This window comes from Vitis vinifera, chromosome 12 (assembly GCF_030704535.1).
Source record: "Vitis vinifera cultivar Pinot Noir 40024 chromosome 12, ASM3070453v1".
In the NCBI taxonomy this organism is placed as follows: domain Eukaryota; kingdom Viridiplantae; phylum Streptophyta; class Magnoliopsida; order Vitales; family Vitaceae; genus Vitis; species Vitis vinifera.
The window spans coordinates 21,494,103-21,512,850 of NC_081816.1; the positions used below are offsets into that span (position 1 = coordinate 21,494,103).

Consider the following 18,748-nt stretch of genomic DNA (forward strand, 5'->3'; position numbering starts at 1 on the left):
CTAAACAAAAATGCGGGAAGAAAAAAAAAATACTCTCTCCCTCGATAAAGACTCAACTAATCAATAAAATCAACCAAATGGATAGAGCCTTTATCTATATACATCTTAGCAAATGAAACATATTATTAAGGAAATTGCATTTGAGTATTTGGTCCAACATTTCCTCACTTTCAAAATATCTTCAATTTCTTTCCTTTCATATAATAAAAAATAAAAACATAAATATTTGGCTTTCCAAGCCTTAATGCATCATCTATCTATGAAAGAGTCATATCACCCTAATAAAGTGTTCCTAATTGTTGTAGTGATAACCCACTAAATATCAAAAATAAAAAACACCCGTTACTACAATATGTTTACTTTATCACAATGAAAGAGAATGTGATCAATGGATTCTCACCCCTCTATCTATTAATGTCCATCATCTTTTTTGGAATTGATCTAAAATCAACACCTTACTCCAACATGTCCCCAAGTGAAAAAACTCATCTTAGTAATCTCTAACAGGAAAAGGATGACATAATTGATTCTAAAAGGGAACAAAGCCCTATTATTGAGAACTTCCCTTTGTTATCCCTCTTTCAAACCACTCTATCCTTCTTCCTATTTATTAATTGACCTTAGAGTGTATAATTCAAATTCCTAACAAAATTGAAACTCAAATTTCCTCATTCCCTTTTTGCTCCCAAAAATCAACTATCAACAATTCTCTTCAATCGAATAAGTTAGATACGAAGTTTCACACATATTACCCAGTTTCACACATAAACTTTTCAATTATAGAAATCTCGCTAGTTTATGGATAACTATAATAATATCTATTAATAAAATATCGAAGGCTTAATATAATTTTTAGGGTTTTTTTTGTCATATAATATTAAAAATTATTTTTATCTAATGCATATTGATTATATTTTTTTATATTTTAAATTAGGATTATAATTTAGAGGACTTGAGTTAGGCTTATGAACCAAGCCCTACTTAAATTAATTAACACTTAGCTTAAACTCAAACCTAATATAATTTTTTTTTTTTAAAACTTAAATCATGTTTATATTAAATTTGGGTTGATCGGGTTAGACTCAAATTAAGCATCATATTGATGTTATTTGACTTTCAAATGGGATCGGATCTTGTTCCGAATCCAACAATTGAACCGGTCCGCAATTCAACTGGTCGGACCGGATGATTGGATCCAGTTTCTGAAACTGCACACCGAACCTATAGAGTAATGGAGGGACTGAAGAGCAGAGCTCTCCACCACCTCTCGCACACCCACAAGGTTCTCGCCCTCCCCTCCTTACACCATTTCTACGACCACCTCCTCCAATGCTGCACCAGCCTCACCACCCTCAAACTCATCCACTCTTCCCTCTCCACTCGTGGCTTCCTCCTCCACACCCCTCATTTTCTTGCTCGCCTCATCATCCTATACTCCAAACTCGGCGACCTCCATAGCGCTCGCACCCTTTTCGACCACCGTCATCACCACCACCATGGCCACACCCAGGCACCCAATTCCTTCCTCTGTAACACCATGCTTCGCGCTTATGCGAATGCCGGCCGATCTTACGAAGCTATAGACTTGTATATTTATATGCAGAGAATGGGGGTTGGAGTTAATAATTTTACGTACCCGTTTGTGCTGAAAGTCTGTGCTTCTGAACTGGGTGCTGTTTTTGGAGAAGTGGTCCATGGGCAGGTTGTGAGAACTGGGTTTGGGTCGGATCTCTTTGTGGAGGCGGCTTTGGTGGACATGTATGCGAAATGTGGGGAGATTGGGGACGCCCACGAAGTGTTCGATCGAATGTTGATAAGGGATGTTGTGTGCTGGACAGCGATGATCACGCTGTATGAGCAGGCTGAGCGGCCCCTGAAGGCCCTAATGTTGTTTCGGAAGATGCAGGAGGAAGGGTTTTTAGGAGATGAGATTACGGCTATTTCTGTTGCGTCTGCTGTTGGGCAACTGGGAGATGGCAGGATGGCGATATCAGTTCATGGCTATGCAGTGCTTAATGGGTTCATTGGAGATGTTAGTGTTGGGAATTCAATAGTAGGGATGTATGCGAAATGTGGGAATGTGGAGAGGGCGAGATTGGTCTTTGACAGGATGGAAGAAAGAAATGGCATTTCGTGGAATTCTATGCTTTCGGGGTATACACAAAATGGACGACCAACTGATGCTTTGTCACTTTTTAATCAAATGCAAGCTTCTGAATGTGATCCTAATCCAGTGACAGCCTTGATTATGGTTTCGGCATGTTCTTATCTCGGTTCTAAGCATCTTGGAAGGAAGCTTCACAATTTTGTAATAAGTAGCAAAATGGATATCGATACTACTCTTAGGAATGCGATAATGGACATGTATATGAAATGTGGAGATTTAGACACTGCTGTTGAAATGTTCAACAATTGTGAGCTGGGCGAACGAGACGTTAGTTCTTGGAATGTTTTGATATCAGGATATGGAGTGCATGGGCATGGGAAGGAAGCTCTTGAGCTCTTCTCAAGAATGCAAGTGGAGGGTGTTGAACCAAATGATATCACTTTCACATCCATTCTTTCCGCTTGTAGTCATGCAGGTCTTATTGATGAAGGTAGGAAGTGTTTTGCCGATATGACCAAGCTGTCTGTCAGACCTGAGATGAAACATTATGCTTGCATGGTTGATATGCTTGGTCGAGCTGGGTTCTTGAATGAAGCTTTTAGATTGATCAAAAAGATTCCATCACGACCAAGTGATGAGGTATGGGGTGCATTACTTTTGGCTTGCAGAATCCATGGGAATACTGAGTTGGGGGAAATTGCAGCCAATAATCTCTTTCAGCTTGAGCCAGAACATACTGGTTACTATGTGCTAATGTCAAATATCTATGCCGCATCAAACAAATGGAAGGAAGTTGAGATGGTGAGACAAAATATGAAAAGTAGGGGATTGAAGAAGCCTGCAGCCTTCAGTGTGATTGAGTTTGGAACAGAAGTTCATGGGTTCCACACAGCAGACCAGTCAAGTCCGTACTACAGAGAGGTTTACAGAAAGGTAGAGAGCTTGGCAATTGAGATGAAGATGGTAGGCTATGTGCCAGACCTGTCTTGTGTTCTCCATGATGTGGAACCGGAAGACAAGGAGCACTTACTCAACTATCACAGTGAGAAGTTGGCTGTGGCATTTGGGATAATGAAAATGGACCAAGGAATGCCAATTCAGGTCACCAAGAACCTAAGGGTTTGTAGTGATTGTCACTGGGCCTTCAAGTTTATTTCGTCTATTTATGGCCGGAAGATTATTGTAAGAGATGGCAATCGATTCCATCACTTTCAAGGTGGTAGATGCTCATGCGGGGACTATTGGTAAGCCACCCAATGTCCAAGATTTTTGGATCAGAGATTTACAGGAGATCTCTCTCTCTCTTTTGGGAGGTTATCTTTACACCTGATGCTTCATGTAAGTATGAATATATATAACTTACAGTTAATTGAAACCCTCATAGATTCTTAGTCGACAGGGTGAATTCTTTTATACACAACACACAAACATAATCCTGTCATAAAATTACTTAAGATTTTCCTTCTACAAGTATTGCACAATACTTTGTTATGTTGAAGGTTGCGTGTTTATCACAAAAATGTATTGCCAGTCCACATGTTCGTAAAGGCTTCAAATGCAAGACTAGGCAATACATGTTTGAAACTGTGCTACAGTTTTGAGTGGGCAATAGATGTTTGTAAACTCTGTTGCTGTTTTCCTTTGTGAATTATTTGTATTGCTTAGAACTCTCCACTACATGTATTATGCATTGACAAACACTTCAATCAACTCACATATCTACAGGCACCCATTTTCAATTACTTCATCCTCCAGAGATTCCTGAGTTTACACATTCAAACTCTTGCTGAATGACATAGCAACTCGAAATGGTATTCTTAGAGGTGCGTCTCCTCTTGAGATATGGTCACTGCAACTGTTGCTTTCATAGGGTTGAATTTATCGCATTAATTTTCAAATATCTCTGCATTGTTAGTCTATATTTCCATACACATCATTCCTAGGTACAACAGAAAGTGAGGATGAAAGATAGTTAGGAGAATGGAGGGACGGTAAAAGAAAACACCCATGGAACAATCAGTTTTCACATTAATTAACCTCATTGTCTTCCTTGTATCTAACTTAATGCAGAATGTCTGTACCATCTCAGGGCCACTTCTTGCAGTTAACCTCCACATGCATTGATTTTTCAGATGCATCAGCCACTGGCGGATTTAGCTTAGGCCCAGGAGGGGCACAGCCCACCCCCCCTGGAAAATAAAATTAAATAGTGGGATAGATCCTTTCACCTCATGTACAAAGGAAAAGCAAGGTTTTCATTGAACTAAATACAACAGCCTCCCCACTTCTTGACCCCCCTCAAATACTTATTTTATTTATGCCCCCCCTAGACTCCATTTCTGGCTCCGCCACTGGCATCAGCTATTACAAAGATGTAGGGTCATGACACTGATATGCCATCTGAAAGTTGGTGTTTGTGTCACCATCAGAGCAGCTAGGTTACTTTGTAGCTCAACCTGAACATGTTTATTCTGAATCATCAATTGCTTGAGACTCTGTTATCTGCACAACAGGAAATTCAGTATAGCTTTCCTTTCAAATAACACTGGCTTCAACAGTGTGATATGGATAAAAGGCTAGTGTTCTTTTTCAATCCTACTCTTAAGTTATGGTCAATTAATAGAGGAGATATATTCTTATGCATGATTATCAGGTGACATAGGTTGACCTTAAAGGACAAATTATCTTCACATCTGAAAGGAGGGCCACCATCCAACAACCATTGAGTAATGGAGAGGTAATTCAGAGAATGCAGCACTAGTTTAATTTCAGGTGATTTTGCAGCTGGGCTTAGCAGTCAGACTCCAATGATCAGCATTTTGAAGGACATCATGAACAATATGAAGGTGATGGAGGAAGAGAAAAATGTTGATTTGGAGGGAGAATGGAACGGTATCAAAAGAAGAGACGGGAGGAGGTGTGTAAAAACTTGATGGCTGGGAAGGAGTACTTCCTCTGGATGAGGAGGGAGGACTTCTGTTGGCTGATGAGGAACATTACTTCTTCATCTGGTTTAAAGGGGCCAAAAAAATGAGATGGCTTAAAGTGATAGACCTGCACAAGTACTGCATTGGTGTACACAAAAAGGGGATGTGCTCTTGCTCTCATTGCTCTCATTGCTACCAAACTGCATGATTATTGGCACTGAAAGGTATAGATTTTTACAGCAACAGTAAGACCTTTTACATGTATTTATGTTGAAATGATTAGTTTGTTCAATTGTATACATCATTTATTCATGACTTCTTGTTATTGTTTTGGGAAAACAACTCGGCCTGTCATTGAATAATTTGTATCCTTTTCTTCATTTTCAGCCTCAACGATCCAATGTTTCATTGTGATCACTCTGGCACATGCATGGTCTGTGGATAAAATAATTCATGACAGAGTAAGAATTCTGGGAATGGCAAAAATAAACAAATAGAAGGTGAAGAGGCAGACAAACCCCATAAGCCTTCCATACAAGAATACCCTGCTAGGCTTCTGAAAGTTGGGCTTTATTGGCTGGCTTCCAACAGAGACTTCACCTGACTGCTGCTGCCACACAGATAGGAAGGCTGGAATGAGCTCCCAGCAGGCTTCTTCATCACATTCATCAATCACAATGCTGCTTCTTGTTATGGGCAAACTGTTGTTGCCTTCAACTCTTATCAGGAAAAGTTTAGCCTATATATCAGATATCATATTGATGCTGACAATCATGATTACAATATTGTGTTGGACAAACTCAATCTGAACTTGTATGGAATCAGAGAATCAGCTCATTCTGTATAAATTGAAAGCAGAAACCATGAAATCAAAAGAAGTAACTGGGGTTTTTGATATCATCTTCTTCTGGTGAGCTCATCATCACAGGCACACAAGCATCCTCTAGACAGGAGTCACTGCTGAACATGGAGCCCTAACCATGACTGAGAGCAAAAGACCTAAAAGGAAACAAAATTGAAGTAAAACTGAACCCTGTAAAATATACTTAATGAGACTAGATCACAATGTAAAAATAGGGCAAATTCCTAAGAAAATGTCATAGGATAGACAGCATTTCAATGCAGTAAACATCACCTCTGTGCTGGCAAAACTTGAATTCCAGATCTTTGCCAGTTAATGCCATGTAAATTACTTTATTTAAGCTAAAAACTCAAATAATTAAACAACCTACCAATAAAATATGTGTGAATTTTTGGTATGGAAAATCATTTTTCTTGAATTTTTTCACCAACCACGTGTATGTGAAGTAAAAAAATCTCAGTTTTTTCAACAACCACGTGTATGTGAAGTAAAAAAAAAATCTCACTTGATAATAAAAAAATATGAAAAAGTTAAAAAGAAAAATCAATTCTTCTAGTAACATTAACACCTTATTTGGTAACTATTTTCAAAAATAATTCCAAAAAAAAATTTATGAGAATTTGTAAACTTTAATTATTTTTAATATTTTTAAACATATTTTAAAAATAATTTTTATATTTAATGTTTTATTTTTAATCATTCTAAATATTTGTATAATTATTTTTTAAAACAATCCTAAAAAAAAATGAAAATAACTAAAAAAAATGTTTTCTAAAAATACTATTTTTTATTCTTAAGAATTGAAAACAGAAAAGAGGCTCATATTTGATAAATGTTTTAAAAAATAATTTCAAACATCAGTTTTTATAATAGTTTTTGAAAATTGTTGTTTAATACATTATAAAATAAAACACTGTTTTTAACCCATTTTTAATATTTTTAAATATGTTTTAAAATTAATTTTTCTATGATACTTTATTTTTAATAATTTTATATATTCTTATATATTCGTACAATTATTTTTTAAAATATGTCTTAGAAAATAAGTGAAAATAACGAAAACGTACTATTTTTCTTTGTTTCGGAGAACAGAAAACTTTCTTATTAACTAACATACATGTGGATTTTGATGCAGAAGTATTAGGAAAAACAGAGAAAAAAAAAAACTCTAAAGATGATTTAAATTTCATACATTTTGATACTATCATCTTCATCTTTGACATAAAAATGTATAAAATAATAAATAATAAATAATAACCATGATTTGAACGATGAAAAAGACTGTTTCGGTTGGCATGTATTTTCAGCAAGGACATGGGAACTCACTTTTCCCAATCATTTTCCTCGTTGAAAACAACTGTTATGGGATGGGAAAGTTGTGGTTGGCAGCTGGGGCTTTCACAAAGATGGCCGTTGAATATCGATATTTCAAAATATGAGTGAAGAAAATGATGAAAATCTAGTGGGATAGGGATACCTACTCCTGATATGCATCCCATGTGGGATCGTAGACAGTGAGATCTGCAGCAATATCAATGCATTTGAGGTGATGTGTAGGCTTCCAGCTCTCCAATTGCAGACAAAAAACTTAAACAATACAATAAAGAGTTGATGTTGAAGTTTCTATGATGGATCCATGCATATGCAACACACATGTGCGCGCATTAAAATAATTGGAAAAATGTTTCACTTTAATACTGTCCCAGTTCCATATTTCTCGGATGTTCCCCTTCCCTCCATTTTCATTCACTCTTCTCTGAGTTTTCCCAAGAGTGTGTTGAGTTTATGTGGGAAAGTTGGTGGGTTGTTGCTGAGAAATCGAGGGGTTGATGGAGGTAGGAAGGTCTCTGGCGGAGACTCCAACCTGGGCAGTTGCATCAGTTGTCACTGTTATGGTTTTTGTTTGCTTTCTGGTTGAAAGATCCATTTACAGATTCGGGAAGGTGAGAAGAAGAAGATGAAGCAGTTGTTTAGTCAAGTGTTCTGTTTGCTGCTGAGAAAAAAATGTGGGAAAAATGAAAGAAGTTGAAAATAGTGGGACTCCGGATGTTCAGTTCAATGAGTTTGTTGTTTTCTTGAGTTCCAAAAAATTGGAATTTTGTGATCCAAAATTCTCTTTTCTTTTCTATTCCTTTCCCACATTTTTTGTTGGCAAATAATGAAGCACAGCCCACACTTTCCTTTCAATCTTTGAATAGGGTCTGATCTTTTCAATGTGGTTTGTTGTTCAGTGGCTGAAGAAGACTAGGAGGAAGGCTCTGTTTTCTTCTCTGGAGAAGATTAAGGAAGGTCAGTGTGTAAGCCAGCAATACACTGTAGAGTGAGAGTTGAAGCATTTTGACAGCCCTATTGATATGGGTTTTTCCCTTTGATTTGTGCTTATTTCATTTATGTATTGCAGAGCTGATGCTGCTTGGGCTCATATCTCTGATGTTGGGACAATGGGCAAGGTGGATTTCCGAGATTTGTGTAGATTCATCTCTTTTCAACAGCAAATTCTATCTTTGTTCCGAGCAAGATTTTAACATCAATGAGAATGTATGGTTTATGAAATCATTCTCATTTTCAAATGACACTAACATTCCCCCAAATGGAGCCAATGCCGTTCCATCTCATCAATGTGGTGAGGTAAATCCTTCTATTCCTGTTACATTATGTTGGGGTTTTGATTTGGTGAAGGAACTAGTAGTACTAAAAGTCGTCGATAATGGATTGCAGGGCCGTGTACCGTTTGTTTCCCAAGAAGGTCTAGAGCAGCTTCACCGGTTTCTGTTTGTTCTTGGCATTACCCATGTCGTGTATAGTTGTATGGCGGTTGGTCTGTCCATGAGCAAGGTGTAGTCTCCATTTCCTTGACTCATCTTCAGGTTTACATTTGGAGCTTCTACTAGCCCTTGAAACTCCATAGTTCTGTAAAATTCAAGTTGGACCTATTACTAGAAGTAAGAAAAAAGAAGGAAAAACTGATTCAAATGATATAACCTAACTAGCAACACAATGGATCCTTAATCTAACTATCTGGGGCTGGCTACTTGAATGCTTTCCGTCTCTGTGTCGTTCTGTCCAAGCCCTTAACTTCTTTTGAACTAATTTCAATTCAATTTAGAACAAAATTGTACAATTTTTATCTTCCATTAAGAGTAATAGTCCTAGATTGGTCTGAAGGTTTGTTTGTTTCTCATTGCATGTCTTTGCAGATTTACAGTTGGAGAAAGTGGGAAAATCAGGCAACCCTAGTTGCTGATGGGAGCTTGCAAGGTACATAGTGAAAATACAGTGATTAATATACTCTTTGACTGTTTGATGATTGTGGTGGTCTCGCTTTATATTGCTAAGAACTTAAAAGGGAGTCATGTTCCAGATAGAGTTGAATTGTGAAAGATGGATTCGCATCATCAAACCAAAGTAGTCGGGTTTAAGGCTCTATTGAGTTGGTATTATATCAAGGGATGAACAATAGTTTAACCAATCAAATTTTCCCTTAAATTGCATCATTTTGATGCAATAGCTTATTGACCTGATGTGCCATGCAGCAGCATGTGCTCATCCATTTTGTCATCCATGTGGGACACCCACATGGAATCGACCTTATCAGTGGTCATTGTAGGATAATTTGGCTGTTTTTCACTATTTGGCAAAGAAAAAAAGGTTGGGCTACTGGAAGTGCTGGAATTTGGCATTTGTTGGGATTGGCAGAGCTCAGCATTACGCAGTCTGAAAGCACACCTAGCTGAAAGTTTATCAACTAAAAAAAAAAATTCCTAAAAGAAAAACTCTACTGGTCATTCTATAAGAATGAAATGGCAAAATACATATCTGTACCAAATAAGAGCTTGCCAAGAAGTAATGGGATAGGGTGGTTTGCCACACTACACTTGAAACCCTTGCCATGGACATCTGTCAAAGAGAAAACTGATTGATTATATTGGCATCTAAATGAAGAATGCTATAAGATCCTTGTGACGAAAGAAGATAAACATCCAAACCGCACAAATTTAAACAATTCCTTATATGACCTTTAGGGGAAAAGGGTAAATATTTGGAAATACATCTAAACTTTTGGTTACTTAAAGAACCTGATCAAGTGCCAAAATGCTTCAACTAAGGTGATTTTTGGTATGGGGAATGATAAATTCTGCCAAAAAAAGGATCATCTACAAATACTGTGCAGCTCTCTCTGGCAAAAATGTATAAACTTGCCTGAGCATCGAGCACAAGCAATCTTTTTGTTATATCATCCAGGGTTGTTTTCAGGTTGGATTTGCTTACCTGACCTATAAATAGAATCATCCAACCAGTTATATGAATCCTATCCATAATTTGCAGTGTTGTTCCAAACATTTCTTATGCTTATGCACTTCGGCTTGATTTGACCCAAGTTATACCCCCATTCAGCTTTTCTAAACCCTGGCTCCCCATGACTTGTGTGTACTATCCTTTGAAGAGTTGTATTGCTATGCGACTTGGCCACTTAAGCTCTGGTGTCCGGGAAGGATATGAGGTGTCTATATAGGGGAAAGAGGAGAAAATAGGATTTTCCTTGTAATATAGCTTATAACCAATCAATTATGATCAGAATTAGGACTATGTCAAACAAGGCTTAAGAGATAACAATACATCCTGGGATATGATTACATGATATCTGAGCCTGAGAGCATTTTCAAGTAATCTAAACTTTTAAGATTCCTGAAAAAAGAAGAGGAAAAATATACTAAAAACCTCATTGAATAATAAAATTTCAATCCATATGATTCCCTTGAAACAACAGACCAAATTGTAGTTAATCAAACTACAGTAAAGCTGCACAACCACCAGTTGCTCTCAATCCATGATCAAGCTTTTGAAAAACTCTGATAACAGGTGAAAAAAGACAAGCCATATAGCATATGTATGAATATGAGATGAATAACCCTTTAGAGGCATTTCCTGCCTCTTGAAGCAGAGAGGTTAGCTAATAAAGGTCATCAGGTTTGAGCAGCCGGCCCTCTTTTATGCTACCCTTTGTTTCTTTAAATTGTCAATCATTTATAATGCCTTTCTTTTTATGGACATATTATCATAGATATTGGTTTAGGATTTATGTTTGTAGCATAATTGGTTTTCAATAACTTTCTCTACTTCTCTCTAATTTGTTCATGATATTAGCTTCTCCAATACCGGTTTTATTTTGTAGCAAAGGTAAACAAAGAGATGAGGAGACAATCCACCTTTGTTTTCCATCACACATCACACCCATGGAGCAGGAGCCGCATTCTCATTTGGATGGTGATTTTTCATGCCTCAGTGCATTTTTTTTCTTCTTACCAGATTTCACAACTATTTCTTAGTTACTTCAGTATCGAAATTTCATTCTAAAGCGTTGTGAAGGAGTGAGGCTGTGATAAAAAATTCCATTTGATTTTATCTCCTAAAATCTTACAATAAGTACATTGGTATACTCTCAAAATTGAAAGAGGCTAAGGCAATCACTAAATGGCAGTTTCTGCACCTGTTGGGGGAGTTAACAAAAGCACTGGCCCTTAATGATGGGGAGTAGATGTCCTTGTGGATCATGAATCTAATAATAAATCATATCAGGTTTCCGAGGTTCACCTTAGGAAATGTAGGAGAAGAGTTCTTCTCAACTCCTTTGAAATATTCTGTGTGTCTTATTACAGCCAAGGAGATCTACCTTTCATGAAATGAATCACTTGAATCTGCAAGAGAAGTCCTAGAAGCACAATTTATCATTTACAAAACTGAAACTCTGCAAAATCCAAGAAATCTTGTGGCCAAGAATTGGAAGGTTAATGTGGCCATCTTGCAGAAACCAGATTGCAGGAGACTGATAAATAAGAATTTGGAAAATTTAGTACAACTTTGACTGGTCCTTCTGTCAACAGCAGATCTTGCAATGTATTGTTTTCATTGTCATTTTTTTTTAACATTCTTAGGAGGTTCTCAAGGGAGTTTCTAGCAAAAGGAATTTCATTGGTCATTAAAGGCCTGGCCAATCACCAAATGCTTTAGAACTCATTTGCACTGAATTTTTGCATTGGGGAGCTGCCATTTTCCCGTGAAGGAAAGCCCTTCTTTCACTGTTTAAAAAAAAAAATCATTTATCTTCTTACCATGTCATTTGTTTTTCCAATAAGAGTAACCCAGTTAAACTAGTGTCACAGATCTCTGTGATGATCATTGCCTCAAAGATCATCACAGCAGCACAAAGTTGATCCAGGCTGTTGAATTTTGACTTAGTATTTGCTGGAATTTGAATTTTGAATATTGCAGCTGGAGTCTTGCACAAAATCTGCAACATCTAGATATTTTTTTATTTTTATTTGGTCAATATTTGGTTTCTATTTTATAGGAAGTAGTTGTTCATCATCTAGTAGCTTGATTTTCTGCTATTCTAATGTCATTTAAGTTACAAGTTCATGTATAAATTCAGCATTCTTCATCAATAAAATGATAGCTCCAGCAGCCCAAAAATATATTTTTTGTATAAGTATTTAATCATATACCAACAAAGTGGTATCAGAGCCATAGTTATCTTGAGGGGCCAGTGAGGTGAGTGAACCCAAACACCTTCTAAAATCATTTAGCAATGGAAGAGTCAAGTCTCACAGTTGCACCATCAATTCTTGATGGAGACAATTATGAAACTTGGGCTGTTAGAATGACAGTTCATCTACAAGCACTTGATGTTTGGGAAGCAGTGGAAGAAAATTATGAAGTTCCTCCCCTGGGAGCCAATCCAACTGTGGCTCAAATGAAGTTGCATAAAGAAAGAAGGACAAGAAAGGCTAAAGCGAAAGCTTGCTTGTTTGCTGCAGTTTCACCATCAATTTTCATCAAAATCATGAAAATTGATTCAGCTGCAGAAATTTGGGAGTATCTCAAGGAGGAATACAAGGGAGATGAAAGAATAAAAAACATGCAGGTGATGAACTTGATTCGAGAATTTGAAATGAAGAAAATGAGGGAGTCTGATGCTGTTAAAGACTATGCTGCACAACTTCTTTCAATAGCAGACAAAGTTAGGCTGCTTGGAAAAGAATTTTCCAATGAGAAGATTGTTCAAAAGATATTGGTTACACTTCCTGAGAAATATGAAGCTACAATTTCCTCTTTGGAGAATTCAAAAGATCTGTCAACTATTAGCTTGACAGAATTATTACATTCCTTGGAGGCTGTGGAACAAAGAAGACTCATGAGACAAGGAGATACTGCAGAAGGAGCATTTCAAGCAAGAATGCAGAAAAATGCAGGCCATAAAAATGGAAAGGTGAACAACAACAAGTCGTGTGGCAACAACCAGAAAAATGGAATTTTTCCACCTTGTCCTCATTGCAAGAAGACAAATCATTCTCCACAAAAATGTTGGTGGAGACCAGATGTGAAATGCAACAAGTGTGGTAAACAAGGACATGTGGAGAGGATTTGCAAAAATCAACAGCAGGAAGAAACTAGTGCAGCAGTTGACTATTGCCAGGAGGAGCAATTGTTTGCAGCAACGTGTTTTGCTAATAAAAGCACTTCTAAAAGCTGGCTTGTGGATAGTGGTTGTACAAACCACATGACAAATAATCAAGATCTCTTTAGAGAACTTGATAGAACAACTATTTCCAAAGTCAGAATTGGAAATGGTGAGTATATTCCAGTGAAGGGCAAAGGAACGGTTGCTATTGAAAGCCAAACAGGTTTGAAACTCATTTATGATGTTTTGTTTGTGCCTGACATTGACCAAAACTTACTCAGTGTTGGACAGCTCGTTGAGAAAGAATTTAAAGTTTATTTTGAAGATAGGAATTGCATTATCAAGGATGCTGAAGGCAAAGAGGTGTTCAACATAAAAATGAAGGGCAAGAGTTTTGCCTTGAATTTACTGGAAGATGAGCATACTGCTATTTTACAACAGGATAGCACAACAATGTTTTGGGACAGAAGGGTCGAGCACTTTCATCATGATGATGTGCTCTACATGAAGAAAAATCAAATAGCTGAAGGACTTCCTGACTTAGAAAAAGATCTTCCTATATGTGCTACTTGTCAATATGGGAAGCAAACTAAACTTCCCTTTCCAAAGAAAATATCCTGGAGAGCAACCCAAAAACTGCAACTGGTGCATACTGATGTTGGTGGATCTAAAAAAATGCCATCCTTGAAATGGAATGCAAACAATGTTTGGTGGATCTCAAAAAATGCCATCCTTGAAATGGAATGCAAACAATTTTGGGCTAAAACTGCAAGTAGAGCAGTATATTTTCTGAACATTTTGCCAACAAAAGTGTTAAAGAAGTAGACCCCTTTCGAAGTTTGGTTTGAGTGTCTACGTGCAAGACTTGGAGTTTGCATCTACGAAGTCAAGGAGGAGTGTTGAATTTTGACTTAGTATTTGCTGGAATTTGAATTTTGAATATTGCAGCTGGAGTCTTGCACAAAATCTGCAACATCTAGATATTTTCTTATTTTTATTTGGTCAAGATTTGGTTTCTATTTTATAGGAAGTAGTTGTTCATCATCTAGTAGCTTGATTTTCTGCTATTCTAATGTCATTTAAGTTACAAGTTCATGTATAAATTCAGCATTCTTCATCAATAAAATGATAGCTCCAGCAGCCCAAAAATATATTTTTTGTATAAGTATTTAATCATATACCAACACAGGCCATCTTGAGTGGGACTAAATTAATATGGTTTCTTTCTTCAAAACTGTACTGTTGGTGGATTCATTTGTGATGATAGATTATCTCTGGTGTCTGATAGTTGCTACAGTCCAAAAAAAGTAATTTCCCATACTGGCCTTATGTTTTTCTTGGCCTTGTTTTGTTTCTCATCGTTTTGAATCAAGCATTGTATGAGGCACCGGATTGAAGGTAATTTTTTCTACATTATAATGGTGAACTGAATGTGACTTCTCTATTCATGTCCTCTTTGGTATTCTTTATCTTGTCCGTTCTTGCTTTTAAGGTGCCATAGATGGATTCTGGGTTTAAATGTCAATGAGATAAAGCTGATTATATGGTCTACTGTTGCAGCTTTGTTTTCTAAGACAATTCAAGAGGTCTATACAGAAATCTGATTACTTAGCACTGCGTTTGGGTTTCATCACTGTAGGTATCTGATTCCTCTTGATTTGTTCTTTGAAATGCAGTTTTTTCTTATCCATTTTTTGGCCAATGTGGCCATATTTATGGCTCTCATATTCATGGATTTCAGTGTGTACTTCCTCTGACCTCTCCTTGATAATCTATGGTAGGAATGTTCCACTTATTTGTGCTACAGCTAGGACTGATATAGTGCAACCTGGTGCTTAAGAACTTGGATAGGAATTGATCTTACATTGGCAAACAATAACATACTCAAATAAGAGAATAAGAAGTTGAGACCATTCTAAAGGCATCCTACATAACAAGTTCAGGCAGGTGCCTTGGGTGTACAGAATGAATATCTAGTGTCTGATAGCAACCTCCAAAGAAAAAACATATGGAAAATTAAAATTGTGGGCAATTGGGGCTGCAGGGTATTGATGATATGATATTGTCTGAAAGGAGAGAAACTATTGCATACAAGGAGATTCTGTGGGATAGCTGAGAAGTAAGCCTAGAAGGGATATAATCATCCTAGGAGGTGGGAATTTAATGGGCTACGGAACATTTTGATAGGAGATGGATAGATGAGTTATATAGTGCTCTAATTTACTTAAGTGGATTCTGATGTACCAGAAGAAAAGAGATGGAAGAATGGAAGGATAAGAAATAATCCAACATGGTGACTAGAACTATTTTTCTAGTGTTCTTAGCATAGTATACTTCAATTCTTCATGTTTATTTCTTGCTTTTTGTCACATTTGACATTCACAGACCATCTGGGATTTCATGTTGGACAACTTACATGTGATATTAGTAGTTGACATCATTTTGGGTACTGTAACATTCTTTCATTACCATGTCCTCTCTTGTTCATTGAATTCTCGTATCCAGTTGGTTTGGTGCTATGCTAATTTTAATGCTGAATTTATGTCTTGTTTTTTTATATTGTTTCCAGAATCACAAACTCCCGCTTTCTTATAATTTCCATAAGTATATGGTTCGGAGCATGGAAGATGAATTTCATGGAATTGTGGGGATTAGGTATGCACTCATCTGACTTGGGACTTATCAATCTGAACAGGCAATATGTTCTTATGTGACTTCCACTATATTGATAACTTTATATAACCTTTATATCACTCATGGATGGATTCTATGGAAATTACACACTCTCATGAAACTCTGGATCCTACCTAACTCTGCCCCAGCAGAGCAAATGTATTCCCAGTTTCCGATACTACTGATATCATTGCCTGAAAAAACTTTCTTTTTTCTTCTTGATGTTTTTCTTTTAATGTTTTCTAAATATACATGTATCTCAAGAGTAGAGAAAAACGAAAATGAGTTAGGACTGAGTTTGCTTTTGATTTTGCAGCTGGCCACTTTGGGGGTATGCCATAATCTGCATTTTCATAAATATTCATGGTAACTTGCTTGTTTAGAATGCAAAAGCATACATTTCTGAAAACATTTTTGAAGTTACTTCTGGAGTGTTCAAGTTGTCTAAATGTTGCAGGACTGAATATTTACTTCTGGCTTTCTTTCATTCCTGCCATTGTAAGTATGTGCAGTCTGGTTCTCATCATATTAAAAATGAAATTTTCTTGACTAATAATTGATAATGTTTAATTGTTCGACACATCAAAGCTGATGGTGCTGGTTGGAACAAAGCTCCAGCATGTTGTCTCCTTGCTAGCTCTTGAAATTGGAGAACAACAAGGCCCACAGGTTGGAACTCAAGTAAAGCCACGGGATGAGCTGTTTTGGTTTGGAAAACCAGAAATATTGTTACGGTTGATACAATTTATCATATTTCAGGTGATGATGATGATATTCACAACTTGTGTTTTATATATGACCTTGGTTATTTCTCTATCTTGGATTATAACCCTCATTGTGTTTCTTGTGTATGCAGAATGCCTTTGAGATGGCAACATTCATCTGGTCTTGGGTAAGATGATAAACCTACCCCAATCCTCCTGTATCTTGCTGTGCCATTTTGATAATAACATAGAAGAAAGAGGCTAATCGGCTTGACTTTCAGCATATTGGGTGTACTTCCTTCTTCATTCTCCCTCATGCAGCCCTTAACTTGTAGGGAATGGGCCAATGGTTTTTGCTGATCCCTGGAATGAAAGAAATATAGTAAAATTGTTTTTCATATTCTTCAAGGCAACAACTCCAGGGTGCAGCTTCCTTACATGCCAAAGCTTTAGAAAACTTAAAGGAACTGTGTTTTTCTTGATGATCAAATAATGATTTATCCATGTATAAGTTTATGGTTAGTTCAGAACTTGTGTTATTTTCTCTTTGATCATTGGAAATACGATGTAAACGAATTTTTTGTTTCTGCATGTTTAGTGGGGATTTAAGCAGCAATCGTGCTTCATGAAGAACCATGTAACGATAATCATCCGATTGTCTTCTGGGTATGTTTCTTTCTTCGACGCCTATTCCCATTGCAACTATGATCATGTCTAACCATGCCCCCACCCCTCCAAATGCCTATGAAAAGGTGTCTATTTGCTAGTTTTCAATATCTATGCTAGATGAATTCATTGAAACATAACATGTGAATGCTGTAAATTCATGACTCCACTAATGAAAACAAGCATCTTGACTTCTCATGGGTACATGCAGGGTTCTTGTTCAGTTCTGGTGTAGCTATTGCACTGTGCCTCTGAACGTAATTATCACACAGGTATGTTGAGAATAAGATAATATTTCAGTTGAGACAAATGAAGGGAAAAACTTTGTTTCTCGGACATTAGAATGAAGGCAAAATGTTTGTTTCCTGTCTATAAAGAAAGCGATATCAGCAGTTGGTATGTGTCATGATATCAGACTTGTAAGACTCTAGAGTTGGAAAGGAACTGTCAACCGAGTTTGTGAACCTAAGAACATGTGATGGTGTGCTAATAGAATTTGGAAAATCAGGTATGGTTTGCTAACAATCCCTTTTCCTTCAATGGTTTTAGATGGGATCTCGATGCAAGAAAGCCTTAGTTGCTGAAAGTGTAAGAGAATCACTACACAGCTGGTGTAAGAGAGTCAAAGAGAAGTCTAGGCGCGACTCTATGAACTCCAGAGCTACACGGTCAGTCTGCTCACTTGAATCAACCATTGATGAGAGGGATGAGATCATCACAGTTGGATCAGGCACTCTAGGATCTGGTACCCTGTCTCGCTGTTCATCCTTAGGCTCACTGAATGAGGAAATCATAGTACCAACCCAACAGCTAGAGGGTGATTTTGAGAGCTCGGCCGCACCCCAGTATGACAATTCATTCAGGCATAGCTCATCACAATCAACCATCAATGTTGCAACCGATGATGTTGCAGATGAGGAGGAAGAAAAAGTGCAGACTCTTTTGGATTTGTTACAAAAGACATGAAGTGTTTTTGTCTTGTCCAAAGTTTATATTCAATTGTTGTCAGCCTTGAGGATTCAGTATGAGCTCAAACTATATCTATAATGCAAAAGAATGAAAGTTCTTTTTCATCTGGTGTTGGCAGTGGGAATCTGTTATGTTTTGCAAGGCTAAATGCTCCAATTCGTTTTCAGCCCAATGATCCATTTGTATTCTGCAGTTTCTGAATTGCAAATTTGGCGATTGTGAGCCCCAACCGATGAGAACAGCTTCCCCAATTCAGGGAACATGAAAGAAGTGCATATTTGTGATTCCTGGTTAAGACTTTGGGGTGGAAAACAGAACTTTCAATTAGGACCTTATCGTCCTGTTTAGTCACATTCATCACACCCCAGCAGGGGGAGCATG

The 18,748-nt window shown here is 37.2% G+C and overlaps 2 protein-coding genes across 4 annotated transcripts; both read left to right on the plus strand.

Annotated features, from left to right (window-relative positions):
* Nucleotides 1–1,084: 1,084 nt before the first annotated feature.
* On the plus strand, nucleotides 1,085–6,030 carry LOC100245794 (pentatricopeptide repeat-containing protein At2g01510, mitochondrial). 3 transcript variants are annotated; one of them, XM_019223732.2, is made up of 4 exons: nucleotides 1,085–3,445; nucleotides 3,833–3,930; nucleotides 4,761–5,279; nucleotides 5,422–6,030. In XM_019223732.2, exon 1 carries the CDS (start codon nucleotides 1,232–1,234, stop codon nucleotides 3,353–3,355), a length of 2,124 nt encoding a protein of 707 aa, XP_019079277.1. In that variant the 5' UTR covers nucleotides 1,085–1,231; the 3' UTR covers nucleotides 3,356–3,445; nucleotides 3,833–3,930; nucleotides 4,761–5,279; nucleotides 5,422–6,030. The 3 variants fall into 3 exon arrangements, with proteins under 3 accessions (XP_019079277.1, XP_010658065.1, XP_010658067.1); XM_010659763.3 differs by having other exon boundaries at nucleotides 4,761–5,258; XM_010659765.3 differs by lacking the exon at nucleotides 3,833–3,930 and having other exon boundaries at nucleotides 4,761–5,258.
* Nucleotides 6,031–7,618: 1,588 nt separating this feature from the next.
* LOC100233067 (MLO-like protein 4) lies at nucleotides 7,619–18,508 on the plus strand. Its single transcript, XM_010659762.3, has 15 exons — nucleotides 7,619–7,839; nucleotides 8,128–8,185; nucleotides 8,298–8,524; nucleotides 8,615–8,731; nucleotides 9,094–9,154; nucleotides 11,070–11,161; nucleotides 14,916–14,990; nucleotides 15,925–16,010; nucleotides 16,345–16,394; nucleotides 16,486–16,526; nucleotides 16,617–16,787; nucleotides 16,885–16,920; nucleotides 17,331–17,398; nucleotides 17,610–17,670; nucleotides 17,948–18,508. Exons 1-15 carry the CDS (start codon nucleotides 7,726–7,728, stop codon nucleotides 18,362–18,364), a joined length of 1,674 nt encoding a protein of 557 aa, XP_010658064.1. The 5' UTR covers nucleotides 7,619–7,725; the 3' UTR covers nucleotides 18,365–18,508.
* Nucleotides 18,509–18,748: the final 240 nt, after the last annotated feature.